The sequence below is a fragment of the Nicotiana tomentosiformis genome, chromosome 8, assembly GCF_000390325.3.
Source record: "Nicotiana tomentosiformis chromosome 8, ASM39032v3, whole genome shotgun sequence".
NCBI classification, from domain to species: domain Eukaryota; kingdom Viridiplantae; phylum Streptophyta; class Magnoliopsida; order Solanales; family Solanaceae; genus Nicotiana; species Nicotiana tomentosiformis.
The window spans coordinates 139431490-139451022 of record NC_090819.1 but is presented as its reverse complement, the minus strand read 5'-3'; the positions used below and the strand labels follow the sequence as shown (position 1 = coordinate 139451022).

At 35.4% G+C, this 19533-nt stretch overlaps 2 protein-coding genes across 2 annotated transcripts; one reads left to right on the top strand and one right to left on the bottom strand.

The window, feature by feature from the left end:
• Positions 1-343: 343 nt before the first annotated feature.
• LOC104109911 (mitochondrial adenine nucleotide transporter ADNT1-like) lies at positions 344-9586 on the top strand. Its single transcript, XM_009619299.4, has 8 exons — positions 344-644; positions 3560-3608; positions 4226-4389; positions 6298-6335; positions 6640-6752; positions 6865-6978; positions 8585-8923; positions 9191-9586. Exons 1-8 carry the CDS (start codon positions 478-480, stop codon positions 9272-9274), a joined length of 1068 nt encoding a protein of 355 aa, XP_009617594.1. The 5' UTR covers positions 344-477; the 3' UTR covers positions 9275-9586.
• Positions 9587-10376: 790 nt separating this feature from the next.
• Positions 10377-18669, bottom strand: LOC104109912 (COP1-interactive protein 1). The gene is made up of 3 exons (XM_009619300.4): positions 18525-18669; positions 15183-15372; positions 10377-14715 (listed from the first exon to the last, which is right to left on the bottom strand). Exons 2-3 carry the CDS (start codon positions 15280-15282, stop codon positions 10634-10636), a joined length of 4182 nt encoding a protein of 1393 aa, XP_009617595.1. The 5' UTR covers positions 15283-15372; positions 18525-18669; the 3' UTR covers positions 10377-10633.
• Between the last annotated feature and the right edge of the window lie 864 nt (positions 18670-19533).

The window sequence follows — 19533 nt, the reverse complement described above, 5'->3', positions numbered from 1 at the left end:
AGTTTTGATTATGATTTAAATTATCATTAGTTTGGAGCTGCATGGCCAACCGAAAAAATAAGATTTTTTTTCTACCAACGTGAGTAATAGTAGACCAAAATTTAACGGAAGAAATGATTATCTTATTTTAAATAGCACAAAAATTATTTTGCTTAATAAAAGTTGTATGTGCAAATATTACTTAGAATTATTCGAGATGTGCTCACGTTGATCTAAATTATAAAAAAAATCATCTAAAGAGTAGATAAACTCTATCATTTAAATTCTGAGTATTACTAGCATTTAAATTCTTACCTTGGTAAAAAAAAAGAAAATAAAACAAATTCCAATTTTGTCATTGCCCATTTCTCAAGGAAGCACCAAACCAAAACCCAGTGCCCACTGCCTTCCCTTCCCTCCCCTTCTCTCTCGATCGCCGGCGAACACTGACGAACACACCGTGAATACTTCTCCAGCTAGGGTTCCGGCGAGTTTAAAATGGCGTCGGAGGACGTGGTAGGGAAGAGAAGCGAGAGTGCTGTTACTACAATCGTTAATCTTGCTGAAGAAGCTAAGATTGCGAGCGAAGGAGTTAAAGCTCCGAGTCATGCTGCTATCTTCAGTATCGCCAAGTCTCTCGCAGCTGGTGGCATCGCCGGTGGAGTGTTAGTTCTTTTTGTTTTTTGTTTTTTTTACTGTTAAGGTTACGAATCTAATAAACAGAAATGAAAATTTCATTTTCTGTTACCCAGGCTTGATTTTAATTGTTACAAATAGTTAAAAAAAACAAATTAATCTCCATTTGTTACGAATTCGATAAACTGAAAATGAAAATGTCATTTGCTGTTAAAGGAATAATTCAAAAGAGAAAAAGTAGTACTAACTTCAATTTGTTGTTTCTAGTTTCTGCTCCTTTGTTATTAATCTTTTTTTTAACTGCTACAGTTAGGAATTTAATAAACTGAAATGAAACTTCATTTGATGTTACATAGGCTTGATTTTAATTGTTACGGATAGCTCAAAAGAAAAATAGTGGACTAATTTCAATTTGTTGTTTCTAGTTTATACTTGTATTTTTTGGCTGTTAAGGTTATGAATTAGATAAATAGAAATTAAAAATTCATTTGCTCTTACCTAGGTTTGATTTTAATTGTATAGTTTTAAAAAATAGTTTCAACTCGCTGTTTCTAGTTTATACTTGTTTATTTAAAGTTATCATATGGTTCCAAAGCTGATAAACAGTAACAATGACTTAATTTGTTGATACCTAGGCTTGATCTTAATTCTTATGAATAACTTAAAAAAAGGAAGTAATTCGGTTGCTGTTTCTAGTGTATATTCATTTTTTACCTGTTGTTTTTTTCCTCTGATATGATTCGGGAGACCATAGACAGTAGTGAAATTTCATTTTGATCTTACCTAGTTTGATTTTATTTCTTACAAATATTTCAAAAAAAAGAAGAAGGTAATTTCCGTTCGCAGTTTTAGTTTATACTAGTTTACTGTCAACTTTTCTTTCCTTTTCCGTTTTTTATTTTTGGTCTGATATGGTTCAGAAGGGAATAGACAGTAACACAAACGCAAATTCCATTTGCTGTTACCTATGCTTGACTTTACCAATTAAAATGGGTTTGTCAAGTCCAGGGCATATGTAGAGAGCATTAGTGATGGTTAGGTAGAGAGCCCGTTCGATGCCAGCATTGCATGATATCACCATGGAAGTTAAGAAGCAAGCATGCACTGATAATTAGGAAACTTGTTTATACCTATGTAGATAACCATTGTCGACTGGCTGGTAGGTTAAAAAAGAATAAACTAAAATTCCATTATCTAGTAAATTCTGCTGAAGGTACCTCCTGCGCGGATGGAGGAAAGGAGATAGGAGAAAAGGAAAGAGGAAGAAACTGTCAACATAGGAGACATGGATTTGAACTGCATAAACAGAACAATTAGAGCCTCATTTAGGTAGTGGATTTAGGGAAGAAAATGAAATGAATAGAGGGCTGTGTGCTGTGTGGTTTTGCATGTCTACATATGCTTTCATGGAAATTGAAGCGATAAAGGGTTTTTCTATCTTCTCCTTTTGTTGTTGCCTGAAAGGAGACGAGTAGAAGGAAGTGGGAGGCTTGGGCATCAAAAACATTGCCACACACAACACATGCCTACTCATGAAATGGCTATGGAGATATGTGCAAGAGGAACAATCAACCCGGAAGAAAGTGGTGAATGCGAAACACGTTGGTCCAGAGTAACTGGTGTACAAAAGTCTCTAGGGCGGCACATGGGGTTGGACCTTGGAAATACATAATTAAACAATGGGGGGAGTTCAGCCAGAACAGCAGATTTCAAATCGGTAATGGGGCTAACGTTAAGTTTTGGAAAGACAAGTGGCTAGGGGATTCAACTCTACAAAATGACTTTCCAAACCTCTATCAAATAGCAAGCAGACCTGATTCAACTGTCTCTCAGAATAGAGCAGACAATTCTTGGTTTCCAATCCTCAGAAGAAATGTGCAAGACTGGGAATTGGGTGATTTACTTAGCCTTCTGGAATAATTGAAGAAATGCATGGTCAATGAGCAGCTTCCAGATAAACTCATATGGGGAGCAAGTACTAAAGGAATATACACAGTGAAAGCATGATACCTATACAATATTAGCCAAAATAAAATGGTGGACAATTGGCCTTGGAACTCCCCCCCCCCCCCCACACACACACACACAAACCCCCCCAAAGTTATATGTCACAGCTGGACTGCATTGAAGGAAGCATGCCTCACTCAAGATAATCTCTGCAAAAGGAGTATTCCCATAGTTAATAGATGCTACATGTGCCAGCAGGATTTTGAAACAAACAAGCATCTATTTTTGCATTGTCAGTTGCTCTACAAATATCTGGAACATGTTCCTTTTAGTTTTAAGACTCAACTGGGTGATGCCAGAGAGAGAGTATTAAAGATGCTTATAGTAGCTGGAGTCTATGGAAAGTTGGTAAATCCATCAGCAAGATCTGGAAAATGATTCCTGAATGTATTTTTTGGGCTATTTGGACAGAAAGGAATAGAAGATGTTTTGATGGTTTAGCAACTCCAAATTACTCCTTGAAGGCTATAGTTTTGTTATATAGCTGGAGTAACCTCTCCCCTATTAGATCCCCCGAATTATTTTTGGATTTTGGTACCTCCTTAACCCTAGCATAGGACCATCTATACAGAGCTAACATATCTTCTTTTGTATTAGCACCTGGATAATGCTCTTTTGCATCTTCTTGATGTTTTTTATAATATTTCTTACTTCATCAAAAAAACAAAAGGAAGTGGGAACTCTGACTTGTTGCATTTCTGGCTATCTCATTAACATCCTGAAATCTTCTTAAAAGTAACCGTCTGAGGTGTTTCTTTCACATTGTGTATTATTTGCTTTAAAAAGATATGTTGCATGGTATAGTTTTCATTACCTGTGCAGTTATTTCTTGATTTTATGGATCATGACATACTTATCGCAATAGGTTAAATGCATTTTTTACCCTTCTTTCCCTATTTTCAAAAATTTAAGACTAAACACTATTCTTGTGTTACAGGTCACGCACTGCAGTTGCTCCATTGGAAAGGCTTAAAATTCTGCTCCAGGTAAATATTCCAAGTGATTCTTTTAAGCTTTATGATGTGAGATGTTTCTTCTGTATATCCTTGCAAATTTTCTCATGAAATGAAGTGATTGGAGGTCTACATGAAAAATTGTGCCTGCAAAGTTTATGAATGATCTATATTGAGATGTATACCCAAAAATATGCATCTTTTAGCATCTTTAGATTGGTGTTTGAGAACCCAATTGAGTACTTAAAACCAAATGCATCAGTTAGACTTCAGTTGCACCTGAAGTGTTGAACAAATTTCGCTATGAACCAATCTATCAGTTAAACTAAAAGTGGTGGTTATCAATTGATATATATTTATTTGACAAGTGATGCCACTAGATATCAAACACGAATTTTCAGTTAACTATAATTTCGTATTGAGGAATCAGAGCATCCTTATTAAAAAAAAAGGAGTCAGAGCATTTAACTTATTTGTGTACTTATTAAAAAAGTATTTACTTTGATTGTGATATCATATTTGTATTTACGTAAGAGTGAGTATGGTCATATATATTACAATTTATGTAGCTGCATTAACCTGCAAATAGTTTTAAACATACAACATAATTTACAAGGATCTTACATTTACCTTTGTTCGCTGAAGTGCAGGTTCAGAACCCTCACAGTATAAAATACAATGGTACAGTTCAAGGGTTGAAATATATATGGAGAACTGAGGGTTTCCGGGGATTGTTCAAAGGAAATGGTACTAATTGTGCCCGCATTGTTCCAAACTCTGCCGTCAAGTTTTTCAGCTATGAGGAGGCGTCCAGGTACGCCACGACCCTTCTTTCTTTCAGAATGCTAAATGTTCATTCCCTGTACCACTAATCACACTAAGAAAATTCTCTTTCGAGTTGCCATTACCCTTGTCCATTTTAGTTTGTTGATTCTAAGATAATTATTTCTAAAGAGCTTTATAGTGACTTGTTGAATTATTAGATGCTCTACGGTTCTAATATTTGGACTAGCAAGAAAATTTTGCTCTCCGTGATTTCTAAATTGATTCTTAACATAGTATATGTTTATCAATGTGGGGAGTGATTTGGGAATTCAGGAATTTGAGCCTCGACAAAATAAAAGGTCGAATAACTAGGAACAGCAATGGTTTCTGCACAGATGTCTGACTAATTGAAGAGTACTTTCACTGACTTGGTGAGATGCAATGATCCTTTAGGTGTTAGTTATTCCGAACTTTCTGGTTGAAAAAGGAGGTCAATATGAATGCTGAAAGATGCAAGTAAGAAAAAATATATTTTCTTCAGGATTTCTTTTGGCTAAAAATTTCCTGTATTCGATGATCAACGCACTTGGCACGAAGGTCAAATTCTTCATCGTTGCAAGCCCGTAAGGTGTTTGTCTTAATTCATTTGTAAAATTTATGATCAGGGGACTTAATCATTCTACCTTAATTGTGTTGTCAATTAATCCAGAATTCCGAAGCAGAAAACAAAATTGCATTTTTTATCATTAAGCAGAAAATAACTTGTTTGTTCCTCTATGGAATGTAAAAAGGCAAGAGGATAATTGATCGGGATGCTGATAACTTAATTTCCTTTTTAATGACGGTGGTGTTTGGTCCGGCTTCTGCACAACTCAATTAATCCTCTGGGCAGACTCCTATAACCCACAAGTGCAGTTGTCGGATAAACCTGCACCCTGAAGTTGGAGTAGATGGGCTCACATCCAACATCCTATGCTTCAACCACTCAACCATCTCCGTGAAGACATGATTAAAAAAATTGATTTGGAGAATTGTGGTGGGGAAGTCTTCAATCTTTGATGTGGGGGAAAATTAGAAGGAAGGAGTCAGAATTTTGTAGAATATGTCCTCTGACTCGTTATGAATCTGTCTTAGTACAATTCTTCCAATATTTTTTAATCTTTCACAATGGATGGAAGCTTTTAACAGACAACTGATCATTGGCTTTCTTTCCTTCTACTTCTTTGATATTCAGCTATAACAAGACCATTGTAAGTAGAGAATTTTTGACTTATTGATAATAAATGGAAGTAGAAATGTTAAAGTTATAAAAGGATACTGTTACCAACCAAAGAAGAAAAAGTAAAGGGCCTGCTTGGATGGAGATATTTGGAAAGCATTTCAAAATTAAAAAATTTCAAATGACATGTTTCAGAATTGTCATTTGAAATGAAATCAAAATAAGATTGAAATAAACTCTAACTTGACTTGGTAGTTTAAATCCAAATTCTCTTAGATATATTCAAACTTGCCCTAAAGGTATATGTTTGTGATATAGACATATGCGTACTATATTTCTTGTTGGAGAGCATTTAGTAGCTACCCCTGACTCTTGAGTGGATTTCCAAGTCTTCTTATAAGTGGACCTTTGTTTAGATTTCTTTCTGATTGTCTTTGTATTTTCGGATGCTTATTTTGTGATTATCTGACAGTTAACATGTTTGAGAATGAAAATGATTTCATTTAAAAAAAAAAGAATTAAAATGATTGTGGAAGGCATATGAAATCCCACATATTTTTAGTTAGTACAAGTGTTTATTGTGATACCCTGACTGAGAGAATTCGAATTTGAGTTGATTTCTACTTCAACTTATAAACTAAAATTAATGGATAATTTTTCTTATATTATGTCTACTGTAGCTTTTCATGGCTTATGAACTCTAACATCTTCTCTCTTTATTATTTAATAATTTTGCAGGGGAATCTTATGGTTTTACCGGCAGCAAACTGGAAATGGTACAATTAACTGACTACCCAATTATTTTTCTTCATTCTATCTCTGTTACTCGGCCCACCATTTACTATTCAGACTTTAAAATATTTCAGTGTTGGAAACAGATTATATGCTGCAAAACTCTGTCAAGAAATATACGTCCTCCATGTCTGCCAAGAAATTTGTTTCATCCATCTTCTCCATTGAAAAAGTAGCAAATTTGCGACATTCTGTTGTGGCTGGACCTAGTTTTAGAGATTTATGAGTTTATGCTTGTTTATTAACTTACCCCGCGATATTAACTGTATTTATCTTACCTCATTGCAGAGGATGCTGAACTTACTCCTCTTCTACGCCTTGGTGCTGGAGCATGTGCAGGCATCATTGCCATGTCAGCAACTTATCCAATGGACTTGGTACGAGGCCGGATTACTGTCCAGGTATTGCATCTGTGAACTTTGCAATTTTGCGCGCACGCATTGTGTATGGAAATGGGCTATCATTTTTTCTCAGGATTTTGTTAATTTGTAATGCTTCTGCATCTCTTTGCAGACAGATAAATCTCCTTCCCAGTATAGAGGGATATTTCATGCTCTTAGAACAGTTTTTGTTGAAGAAGGCCCGCGTGCTCTGTACAAAGGATGGCTTCCTTCTGTGATAGGTGTGGTAAGTGATGGTTTTGATTTTGACATTCTTAGTATTACATTCAGAAGCACATGGTTTCTGTTTGGACCTAAAATTATACTCCTCTTGATCATTTTGTTGGTTATCCATCTTACTTTGTGTGCTAAGTTTTATCTGGTTACGCATAGATTATTCTCTATGGAATTTAGGTCATGAAAATGCACTAAACCAAACAAGATACCTTCTCTCTATGGATTAGGTACCTATGGTTCTTTCAGTGATTTTGGGGATGGGACCAATACATTTTCCTCATGTTTGAGTAATATAAATATTTGTTCTGTAATCAGTCATTGACTTAAGCATGTGAAGTTTTGGAATATTGGTAATGCTTGCATGAAAATAAATTTTCATTGAGATTGGGCGGAATCCTAAAGGGCGACTATGAGTTGTAATAGTTATACCTATCCAGACATATTTATGGACATGATTACTCTATCTCATTTAATGCTAATACATTGTTCATTAATTTTATTTGGATCCATGAATTTGTATAGGCTGATGTTGGTATATGTATGAACACCATAATTTGCGTTTAACGATACTCATAAAACAAAGTTTGCGTTTACCATCGTGTATTTTATGTCTGAGGGTTTCTTTCGCATTACTCTAAATCTCCGGAGCTACCAATCTGCATAGTTGGATACCAACAGTCTTGTAAGCTCGGAAAGGTGTTGCTATCAAGGAAAGAATGACGCAATTCCTCTGTATGATGTATCAACAAAGAATAGTGCAAATCCTTTATTGTGACTACATGATCAGTAATTAGAGAAATTCAGGGATTTAACGGCGGGTAGCCGTAGCACTTTTATATCATTGAGTTTTAACCTGAGATTTTTGCTGTAGAGGATATTTCAGTTCTTCCAAAAGCGGGATTGATGTTGAAAATGCTGATTGTTGGGAGAGAATTTGTACATTAAGCTGCATACTGCTGGAGATATTAAGTTATACTAGTAGAGAATACTTTTTCCGTTGAACTGAAAGACAGTTGTTATCTAACACCTCGATAAGAGATTGTATTTTGGATGCTAGCTTGGAAGTCCCACAGTTGAGCCATCTTGTCGAATAGTGCTAGAAATTGGCCCTCCTAGTGTTTTTATACTTTCATCAAATGTCTTATTTGGCAATCTATCAGACTCCACACATATTCCACCTTTTTCGTAATGGTTAACTATCAGCATGATTTACTTGATTTTCATCCAAACTTCAAGCAGCCTAAGATTCTACACTAGTTGCTTCCGGTTGTTCTTATTCTCCAAATTATTAAACCTTGGTATTCTGATAAAATTGATCTTACTCACCTTTCCATGTCATTGCAAAATTAAGATGTTTAACACACACACACACACACCCTCCCCCCATTTGCCTAATTTTCTTCGAAAATTGCAATAAGGTGCTGTTAATCAAGAGTGAACTGGTTTATCAAGGTAGAAAGAGGAAACCAATTGAGTGAAGATATTGCGATATACTTTTTAAAGAAAAATGATATGGCCAATGTATTAAGCACATGTCCGTTTTCTGTCTTTTCCTGTTTTTGGTGCCCCAATGATTAACAAAATGTTTCTATTGCTGATACTAAGTTCAAATGCAGATTCCTTATGTAGGTTTAAACTTTGCTGTTTATGAATCGTTAAAAGATTGGCTGGTCAAAACCCGACCATTTGGACTAGCTCAAGACTCTGAATTGAGTGTTACGACAAAGCTCGGCTGTGGTGCTGTTGCTGGAACTATTGGGCAGACAGTTGCTTACCCTCTTGATGTCATCCGTCGAAGAATGCAGATGGGTGGCTGGAAAAATGCTGCTTCAGTTGTTACTGGTGAGAGCAAGGCACCTCTAGAGTATAGCGGCATGGTCGATGCATTCAGGAAAACAGTTCGTCATGAGGGAGTTGGAGCTTTGTATAAGGGTTTAGTCCCAAATTCAGTCAAGGTTAGTCTAACCCATTACGTGTTCTTTAAAAGTGGTTCTCTCCCCCTACTCCCCATGTCCAGGTGAACAGAGTGCTAAAGCAACCAGTTGCTTTCTACAATTCCCTTCAATTGATGTCAAGATATTCTCCTGGTATTCCAATAAGGCTAATTAGTGCCTATCCTCGGAAATTATTGTTCTCTGTTGTACTTATAAAGAGAGATTTGGTTTGTTTCTACTTATATTGTTCTCTGTTGTACTTATATGACATTGCGCCTCTCTTTTCAGGTGGTGCCGTCTATAGCAATTGCATTCGTGACATATGAGGTGGTAAAGGATATTCTTGGTGTGGAAATGAGGATATCTGATTGAATTACTCGAAGAAGTTCAGGTTATATTCTGAACCTACATGTTAATTTGCCTGGAGAAGCAAGGAAGGTGTTTATGGGAAAGTGTTATTTCGTCGACTTGGAAAAGGAGAGATCCTGAGCACCCGAATATTTTTACCCATATCCACCAGTTGTCTTTGCGTCCTCTAGGATTTTAGTATATTGGTGAAATTAACAATAAAGAATGGTCCAGAAGTAGCAGTAGGTGCACTTCATGTTATAGGAATCAAAATACTCATTTTGCTAGTATTTTTATACAATGCTTATTGAATAGATATCTGGGTCTTTGGTTTCATATTTGCTCTGATGCTGTTCCATTTTTTGTTTGATCTGATCAGTACTTACGTTTGCTGCCATACTTTGTGGCACATTGGCGCAGGCAAGAGTAGCTGCATGCTGAACTAAATATTTTTGTGCCTGCAAAAAATGCGTTAGGATTATTACATTTTGCAGTTTTCTACAGGAAGTTGAAATTCATTGTTGATTTGCATGTGAGATTATTTAATTACATGAAACCTATGGCGAATCAAATATACCCATTATTTCTGTCATTAGCAATTTAGCATATTGGATAATGAGTGATGCTGGTGGACCGTGGATTTAAGCCATTGGGTGCGACTTTGTATATTTCACTCTCTATTCTTTTGTGACAATGCTCGAGTATAAATATATAGTATTCCGTAAAGAATTCAACTATATGTATAGATCAAGCTTACGCAACAGATGCACCTCAGCCGCTGCGGGAATGCAACATCCGCCTTGACTGGGCATTGTGATTGATGACTAAAAAGGAACTAGAAACATCGATCTCAATTTTCTAGAAAATAATTGATTCCGCCTTGCTTCTGAAATTAGCTTAGATAAAGTATCCATCAAATCTTCATGGCAAGGAATCCAGTATCAATTTTAGGTAGAAACTGCAAAAGTACTCCCGAAGGAAAAGATTATAAAAAGGTAAAGCTACATCCCCAAAGACAATCTTAGGAATGTGTATGTAATACTCACAATATTGCTTCAGCTAATTGATACATCCAATGAATGAAGTCTAGAAAGGGAAAGATCTATTCCAATGAATACTCACAAGATTACGATTATGCTAATTGATATATTCAATGAATGAAATTCAACTGAAAAAATGGTAGCATTACTTGCCTATACAGCCTAAAAAGGGCATATTAAAGAAACTAAGATGCTTACAGACGACAGCATCCAAAAACTAACGACCAGAAATAGTATCATTTACCTTCTGAAAGAAACGACCAATCACTCCAAAAACCAAAAGAACAAAACTAATGTAACCAGGAAAGCATAACAAAAATGATGTATCATTTGAGAAGGAATTTCAAGCAGTTACTTGCCTTCTTCCCCTAGTCTTTGAGATCATCTCTATAAGACCATCATATCGACTCTGGTGGTAATCAATCCATATACACAACTGTCGTATCGCCTCCCTTTTTTCCTCACTCAAGTCTAAGATTCCCTTATCTTTGTCATTCATCTTCTTTTCATACTCTACCATCTTTTCATCCTTGTCTGCTGTCAGTTTCTGCAGTGTAGATATCTTTTCTTCAAGTTGGTGAACAGTTTCTGTCAAACTCCCTCTTTGATTCACCTCGCTTTGCTCTGCTTTTGCTAATTCTTCAACCTTCTCTCTTAACACTGATGTACATTCTTTCTCGTCTTTCAGTTGCTGCACTAGAGTATCGATTTCCTTCTTCAGCTGCTTCTTTTCTTCACCTGCTTCTTTTATCCAGTTCAAAGCAACCTTAAGCTCATTCAATATTTCATAAATGCGGGACTCCAAGTGACCAGTGTCTTCCTCATACTTCATATTGAATGTGTCTATTTCATTCAGAGTGTCATTCACCTTATCTGAAACGTCTGCTATTATTTTCACTTGAGTTTCCTTGTAAGCAGCAACAACTCCTGATAATGTTGCAATCCTCTCTTCCAGTAGCCTTTGATGTTGCATTAACTTCTCTTCTTTCTTCCTGTGGTCCTCTTCTTTCTCAGTCAGCAACTGCTCAGTCACCCGAAGCTTCTGGTTGGTTAATCGTAGCTTAACCTCAGCGTTCCGGACATTCTCCAATAGTGTGCTCATTTCATCTCCTTTCATTTCTAGATCCCTCTTCAGATCTTCAATCTTGTCATCCAGTTCGTCTATTTTCTGATCTTTACTTTCAAGATTCTTTTGGTATTCTTCTGTTATCTCTTCAATCTTCCTTTCTGCAAGTTTAAGATTTTCCTTGTACTCCTGCAGCAAACCTTCAAGCTGTTTTTGCTCCTCGCCCAGCTTTCCAAACGCTTCCTCATGCTCTTTCAGCTTCATTTCCCGATCCACTATCTTTTGTGATAATTCGGTATGCTGATTCTCTGCTTGTGCCAAAGTTTGAGTGGACTCTTGTTTACCTCTTTCAATTAGCAATTCCAGCTGGTCTTTCTCAGTTTGCAGTAATTCTATCTGCTGCCTTGACTTGTTCGCTTCTTCTGTCAAGATAACAATTTGTGCAGAAGTATCATTTTGCATATCTTCTAGTATCTTTTGCAATGCTTGATGCTCCTCCACTTTCTCGGCTAATGCATTCTCTAGTTCAGATATTTTAAGGAGGAAACTTCCCTTTTCTTCCGTCAGCAGATTTTTCTCATCGTTTCTACTGCTTATGTTTTCTTCCAATGTACTCTTTTGTTCAGAAAGAGACTTCACTTCAGCCTGGAGATCATTGACCTGTACCACTAGTCCATCCTTCTCTTCCACCAACTGCCTGTGCGCTTCTTCCTGCTCTTTCAGCTTTGTTTCCAGATCCACAATCTTTTGTGATAATTCTATGTTCTGGTTCTCTGCTTGTGCCAAACTTTCAGTGGATTCTTGTTTACCTCTTTCAGTTACCAACTCCAGCTGGCTTTTCTCAGTCTGCAGTAATTCTATCTGCTGCCTTAACTCATTAACTTCTTCTGTCAAGGCAAGAATCTGAGTAGAAGCTTCATTTTGCACATCCTCCAGCTTCTGTTGCAAGGCTCCATGCTCATCAACTTTCTCTACTAATGTATTCTCCAGTTCAGATAGTTTGCTCAGGAAACTTCCCTTTTCTTCTGTCAGCAGATTGTTCTCATTGTTTGCACTGCTTATGTTTTCTTCCAATGTACTCTTCTGTTCACAAAGAGACTTCACTTCAGCCTGGAGATCATTGACCTGTACCACAAGACCGTCCTTCTCTTCCACCAACTTCCCAAATGCTTCCTCCTGTTCTTTCAGCTTTATTTCCAGATCCACAATCTTTTGTGATAATTCTGTGTTCTGATTCTCTGCTTGTGCCAAACTTACAGTGGATTCTTGTTTACCTCTTTCAGTTATCAACTCCAGCTGGCTTTTCTCAGTCTGCAGTAATTCTATCTGCTGCCTTAACTCATTAACTTCTACTGTCAAGGTAACAGTCTGAGTAGAAGCTTCAATCTGCACATCCTCTAGCTTCTTTTGCAAGGTTCCATGCTCGTCCACTTTCTCAACTAATACATTCTCCAGTTCTGATATTTTGCTTAGGAGACTTCCGTTTTCCTCCCTGACCTGTACCACTAGGCCTTCCTTCTCTTCCAGCATTCTCTGGCTATCTGATGCCTTCCCTGCTAATTCCCCCTTCAAATTTTCCAACTGGATGAGGTATTCTGATGTTTCTCCAGTTTTTGCCTCAAGTTGAGACTCTATTTCGGACTTGTGAACTTGCAAATTCTCCAACTGCTCCTGCAGATTGCTCACCTGCAAAGTTAAGGCAGCAATCTGAGCGGATGATTCAGTTTCTCCATCTTCAGATTTCTTCTTCAGAATTGCTAGTTCACTTTCTCTCTCGGTTAATGCCCTCTCAATTTCAGAAATTTTATCTTGCATCATCTCCTTGTCACTTTTCATCTGAGCAACCAGCTCATCTTTGCTTGTCAGCTGCTCTTCCAACTCACATTTCAGATTTTGAAGTGATTTTAGCTCCACTTCTAGGTCCTTCAGTTGTGAAAGAGAACTTTCTTTCTCTTCCAGAATTTTCAGTGAATCTGCAGATTTGTTTGCCATATCCTGCTTGAGACTCTCTATCTCACTTGAGAATTCTGCATTTTCTTGTGCTTTCTTCTCCAATTCTGCTTCCAATTCAAGTTTCTGGCTACAAAGGGACTTCAATTCTTGGTCCTTTTCATTCACCTTGTTTGTTAAGTCCTCAAGTTCAGCTGACGTCTTGTTTCTTTGTTGCTCCATTTGCTCCTCCAGCTTGCCTTTCAGTTCATGTAAGGATTCAATTTCAAGTTGCATATCGTTTATCTTTGTTGTCAGAGCTTCCATCTGGGATGCGAATTCCTCCTCCTTTTCCTCAAGTTTCTTCAGCAATGCGGAGAGCTCATCTTCCTTCTGTTTCTCTATTTCTGATCTCTGAGACTGCAACGAATCAATCTCCACCTCCATGCCTCTTAATTGAGTTGATGATTCATTTTTGTGAGCCTCGTGTATCTCCTTGTGAGTAGAGAGCTCATTTTCTTTCTCATCTAGCATCCCCTTTAGCTGGTCAGATTCAGTCACAAGGTCTTGGATCTTTTGTTGAGCTTGTCCTATCTCCTCCGTGAGCTGTAAAATCCTCGAGGATAGTGAAGAATTGTCTTCCTCTGTGGCCTTTTGCATTTGACTTAGCTGAGCTATTTCTTTTTCAGCAGAATCTAGTTGTTCCTTCACTGAGGGAAGTTCGGTTTTTAGGGCGTACAATTCTACCTGTAAGGTTTCTTTCTCTTCCGTCAACTGCCCCACAGCGGTTCTTAATTCTTCGATAGTACTATTGCCTTCTGATATACTGTTTCCCATGGCTTCTTTCTTCGAGAGTAAGCTTTCTCTTTCTCTAATTATCTCGTCCAGCTTCTGCATTAATTCAGCTTCTAATTTTGCAGATTTCTCCAAATTCTCTTTGAGTTCCGCATTATCAAAAAGAAGCTTTAGATTTTCCTCCTTCAACCTTTCACCTTCACTATTCAAACTGCTGATTGTTGTTTCTGCTTCTTGTAATTTGCTCAAAGCGCTCTGGTGCTCCAAGTGCAAGGCCTCCTTTTCTTCTTTCGCAGCCATTAACTGAGCCTTCAATTCAACTATTTCTAGATTTGCGCTTGCCAGTTCTTCCTTGACGCCATCTGTTACATCTGCGAATTCCATTTTACCATTTTTCTTGCCTTTTTTCCTAGTACTGTAATCTGAATCTGAGTCTGAGCTGGAGGAAGAACTATCTTTCTCATGTTTTCCATGTGCATTTTCCCTCAGTTTTCCAGTGAGATGATCGTAACGAGCATACAGTGATTGGTAATGATTTTGAAAATCTTCAACTAGCTCCACCAGTGGTTCTTTCTGATCTCTGCCATCTTCTCCTTTAAGATGAGCCAAGATCCTCTGAATTTTGCCTTCAATTTCTGCAATATGAAAGGACCAAATATTAACTTTGCTTGAAGATTCCACTTGGGCGCCAAGAATTTTATAAACCATTTTAATCTGTTCTTTTTCTTCTTTGTTTTCTTTTTCTTTTCAGAAGGGGTGGGGACTGGGAATTGGTGCGTATGGAAGTTATGTAAAATAATGCAAAGAACATTGGGGTATTATCATTTTTAACCTGCGCCAGAAACTATTTATATTCTGTAGCCGAAAAAAGTGTATAATTTTGTATATAACGTACTGAATGTATATATATATTTTTCCGGCTATTATTTTGAGAGCGGTTGTACAGTGTCATTTTCCCAAGAAGGAACATTCACTGAACATATTCACTATAGCGACTGAAGTTCTATTACTTTGAACTTAAAGTTGCAGTTGGTAAAACCTGTGTATTGACAAAGAGTTTGGAAATTAGATTCAGCAGCATTAATGCCATAAATGCATGTACCTGCTTTTGTTCCTTTCAGCTCCTCATCTTTCTCTTGATCAACATGACTTCCAAAAAAGGATTTAATTCTTTCCCTGAAGTGGTGCTTTGTCTTTGTCATCTCTTCAAGTTTTTAGTTACTAGTCAGTTTTTTTTCTCTCTTTTCAGCAATAGAGGGCTGTATCCATCTCAATTAGTGTAAATTTCAACACTGAAAAAAATTGACGTGTCAGGATTTGAGACAGTAACTTTAATATCAATCAACCAAGCAATGCATGAATAGCGAGATTATCTTCCAATACTAAATGGCGAGAAAAAACAAAGAAAATGACTAGATACTTAACACTGTTCCAAAGATGAGAAAGACATGACAAATGAAACGAGAAAGTGGTACCGATTGGGAAAAGAGGCAAAAAAGATGGTAATTATACTATTAAACGAGTTTTAGCCTATTTGGATTTCTCTTTACAGAAGGATGTTGATAAAAGATTCTTCAATATCAATACCAATTAAGTACTTTTTTTCCAATACCAAGTACTTACTTTAATCAACATGCCGAAAAGAGCAAAAAGTAAATCAAACACAAATGATATAAAGAGAAAAGATCTCTCTGCCTCTTTTGCAAGATTCCAAAATCTAAGATAATCAGTCCTATGAATCTGGAAGTTAAACGAATAAAATACTATAGCATTGTTCATATGTTTATCATCTCGTTTTTTCAGCAAATGTATAGTTGTTTTATTTTAAGGCATGTCACGTGTCCAAATTCTGCACACTCAATATCATTTCTACCACGTCCTGCTTTCATTCTTCTACTTGGTTCTTATTTAAGTACTTCTTTTTCGTGTATTAAATGCCTAGTGCATTAATTTGATGTCCTAGAATATATGCTACTCTACTTTAAGCAACCTCTTCACTAACAAAGAGCAATAACTAGGACTTATAGGCAATAAATACCCAACATCTCGTAATATGTGGATGAGAATTGGGATCATCAGCTCAATATCCTTGTGGTTAGTCATTAGCCAAAAAGGCCCCTTGCTTCTTATATATGGCAGTATGAGAGGTCAAAAGCAAAATGAATATACTGGGACAGCCTGAGCTGTTGGAATTATTAAGATACCGACCTTTTCGCCTTTTTATTTTGGTTTAAAATAAGTTTTCTTTTATATAATCATGAAGAAATTAATTTTATTTTTTCAAAATTTGCCCTTATTTACATATCCCAATGTGTCAAGATAATAATTAATTAAGAGCAATTTGATAAATACTACATTCTTTTTTCTCTAGGATTTCTAATTTTCTTAAAGAGTATGCTAAGGCTAAAAAATCACTTATTATAAACCGGAGGGAGTATTGTTTACGCCAACATCTATACATAAACATGATATATCTAGAAAGTGGAGAGCACATTGAACATTTTTTATTAAGCATACGGGAATAAAATTATGATTTCATAGTACTTTTCATACTACTTTTATCATATGACTTTAATTTTAAAAAATAGTAAAAGATCAGTGCATAAATTCATACAAAATATTAATGTATTGAACAATGTACTCCAGAGTCCAGATCTACATACTTTTCGAACTGGATGGATTATTCTAATTGGACTCTAGAGTAATGTGGAGTAAAATAAAACATTAAAGAAATCTAGACTCACACATAATATTCAGAATGTACTTTAAAAGATTTTCCAATTTTCTGAAATGCTTTACAAGTGCGCATGTGTTATTAATTACTCCCTATTTTTATAGATTTTGGCTGACGCAAAATATTGAAATGTCTAAGGGTAAAAAGGGAAAAACTTAATTTCTAATGCCAAACATGTGTCTTTCTGACGATAGGACCTACAGAACAAAAATACCTATCCTCAGCTAACCAAACTCTTTTTGTCAATCATTTAGGTAAAAATGGAGGGAAACGGCAAATTTTCCTTCCTTCAAAACAAATGTATTTCGGAATAAGTCAAAGCATTTACATTTTTTAGTTCTGAAATGAAACTTCAATTTTAAAATAAAATGTACAAACTTAAAAGGCTAGGAAGTATTCTAAGTCATATTTGTTAAAATCAAAACATATTTGAAAGATTTTACAACAAAATAATTTTATGCCTCAAATAATACTAGGGTCATGTGAAATAGGATGGATAACTGATAAAACTTATCTGATTCGGTATTTACATCAAAATATATATTAAATTAAGATAAAAATAAGTATTAATTAAGTAATAATTGAATAATAACAATTTATGTAAAAGTATATGTCATGTAATTTTTTTATTAAATTGGTGTAATTTATTAAATTGGTACTATCATAATTTTTGCAAGCGAGAGGAGAGAAAGTTGAGCAATGACAGATCCATATTTTTAGTTGGGCAATGACAGATTTATATTTTGGCCGTTTGTGACAGGGGTCCAGGTAATTCAAAGGTCAGCACAACTTTGAAAACTGAAAATGCCAGCTAGATTATAACAGACGTGACATGTTCTTCTTTACGTTCCAAGTATTTTTTGTTTCTCTTTTTTCTTTTCCTTTTTATTCCCAAGTAGCCAGCTAAATCTCACTATTTCTTTTTAAATGTCACTAATAACTATTAGTAACAACATTCCAGAAAAGAAAAAGAAAAAAAAAAGAGTAAAGCTAAGTGCAGTGATTACTCTGTTCAGTTCTCCACTGAATACAAAAAATCAGAACCTTATTGATTCCAAAAGCTAAAATTGAAGAAATTGCTTTTTAATTTTCTGAACTAATTTGGAACTTTCCTTGCTTATCTACATCTAATTAATCTAAATTCAGTTCATATGAATGAAGAAACAAATCGTTCAGAACAATTTTCGATCTGTTGAACTCTTAATCATCAGATAAATCAACAAAACACGGGGAAAAAAAGTTAATCACAGAATTAACAGAAGAACAGAGAGAAAGTTCATCAAAAATATTTGGCAGAAAACAGTGAGAAGATTCATAATCATACAGTTGAAAATTCAATCACAAAGCAGAGCAAAATTTAGAAGAAACTAAAAACTCATCGGTTCGAGCAAAAAAAACATCGAAACCGAAGCTTCGAGAAGCTTTTAAATCAACAATTTCATCAAGTCAAAGCTAAATCAACAAACTGATCAAACATTAACTTCATAATCTCATCAAAATTAATCCGAAACAGATTAATACAATCACAATCTCTATATAAAGAGAAATTAAATTTCAGTAGATTAACAATCAAGCTACAAAAAACATCAAAAAAATCACCAAAAATGAATATTTATATAAAAAGTTGAAGCTCTTATAATCTCCACATGAAGAACAATAAAAATTAAGCAGATTAACGATCAAAACACTAACAAAAAGAAATAAAATTACCTGAAAACTCCGGCTCGAAGCAAAACTGAAAAAAGAAGAAGAGAAAGAATGACGAAATCAAAAAGCAGTTTTTCAAATTTGAGGAGTGAAAAAAAATAGAGAGAGAAAATGAGAATAGAGCGGAGGACTTTATAGTACAGACTGTAATGATAAAAATGAAATATGGAAAATGAGACAGAGAAAGCGGGTCAGTTTTGAAAGGAGGAAAAAGTTGAGGGGAAAAAGTGGATTTGTCTGTTATATGGAGCCCTTAAAAGGCTAAAAGCGACTGGTACAGCATTTCTAACTTCAAATTTAAGAAGATGGAATTTTTGGAGTTTTATTGAATCTAAATTACCTTTTGATTTTTGTTATATTACGAGAACACCATTATTTTTGTTTTTATCGCTTGATTTTCTTTTAAATTATTTTCAGTGGTGGACTGGTGGGCTTATTCGGCTTGAACAGGTCACTCTGCCTATTAACAGTTTTTTTCTGTACTTACTATATGTATTTGCTTTGGTTTTATTATACATATTTTAAGTTATAAATGTAATTTCATGAGGAGTATATTACTTATCATTTTTAGATTTAGGCAATATATGTTGATAATGTTAACTCTATTCTCCACATGTGTACTTCCTTCACATTGCCGTTTTTACGTATGAGGTACGTTGACAACTAACTTAAAACTAATCAATTTATAATATTCTTAAGGACTATTTATAGTTGGTTCTAACTTGCTTGAAATTAAAGTATTATTATTATTATTATTATTAATGTAAAGAATTTCTATATGATCGTTAAACTTTTAATCAAATTGAATCAAGTTATTTACCATTTATAGATTACCAATCCATCCTTCTATCATTTAATTAGTAAATTATTAAATGGTTTCTAAGTTCAACATCCAAGTTTAACGCAGAATCCACCTCAATACTCAAAATCCATTTCTTTAGTCCCGGTTTGCTAAAAAAATGAATACACTAAAAACAGTATTCCAGATTTAAGTGTAATTCCTCAAATACTT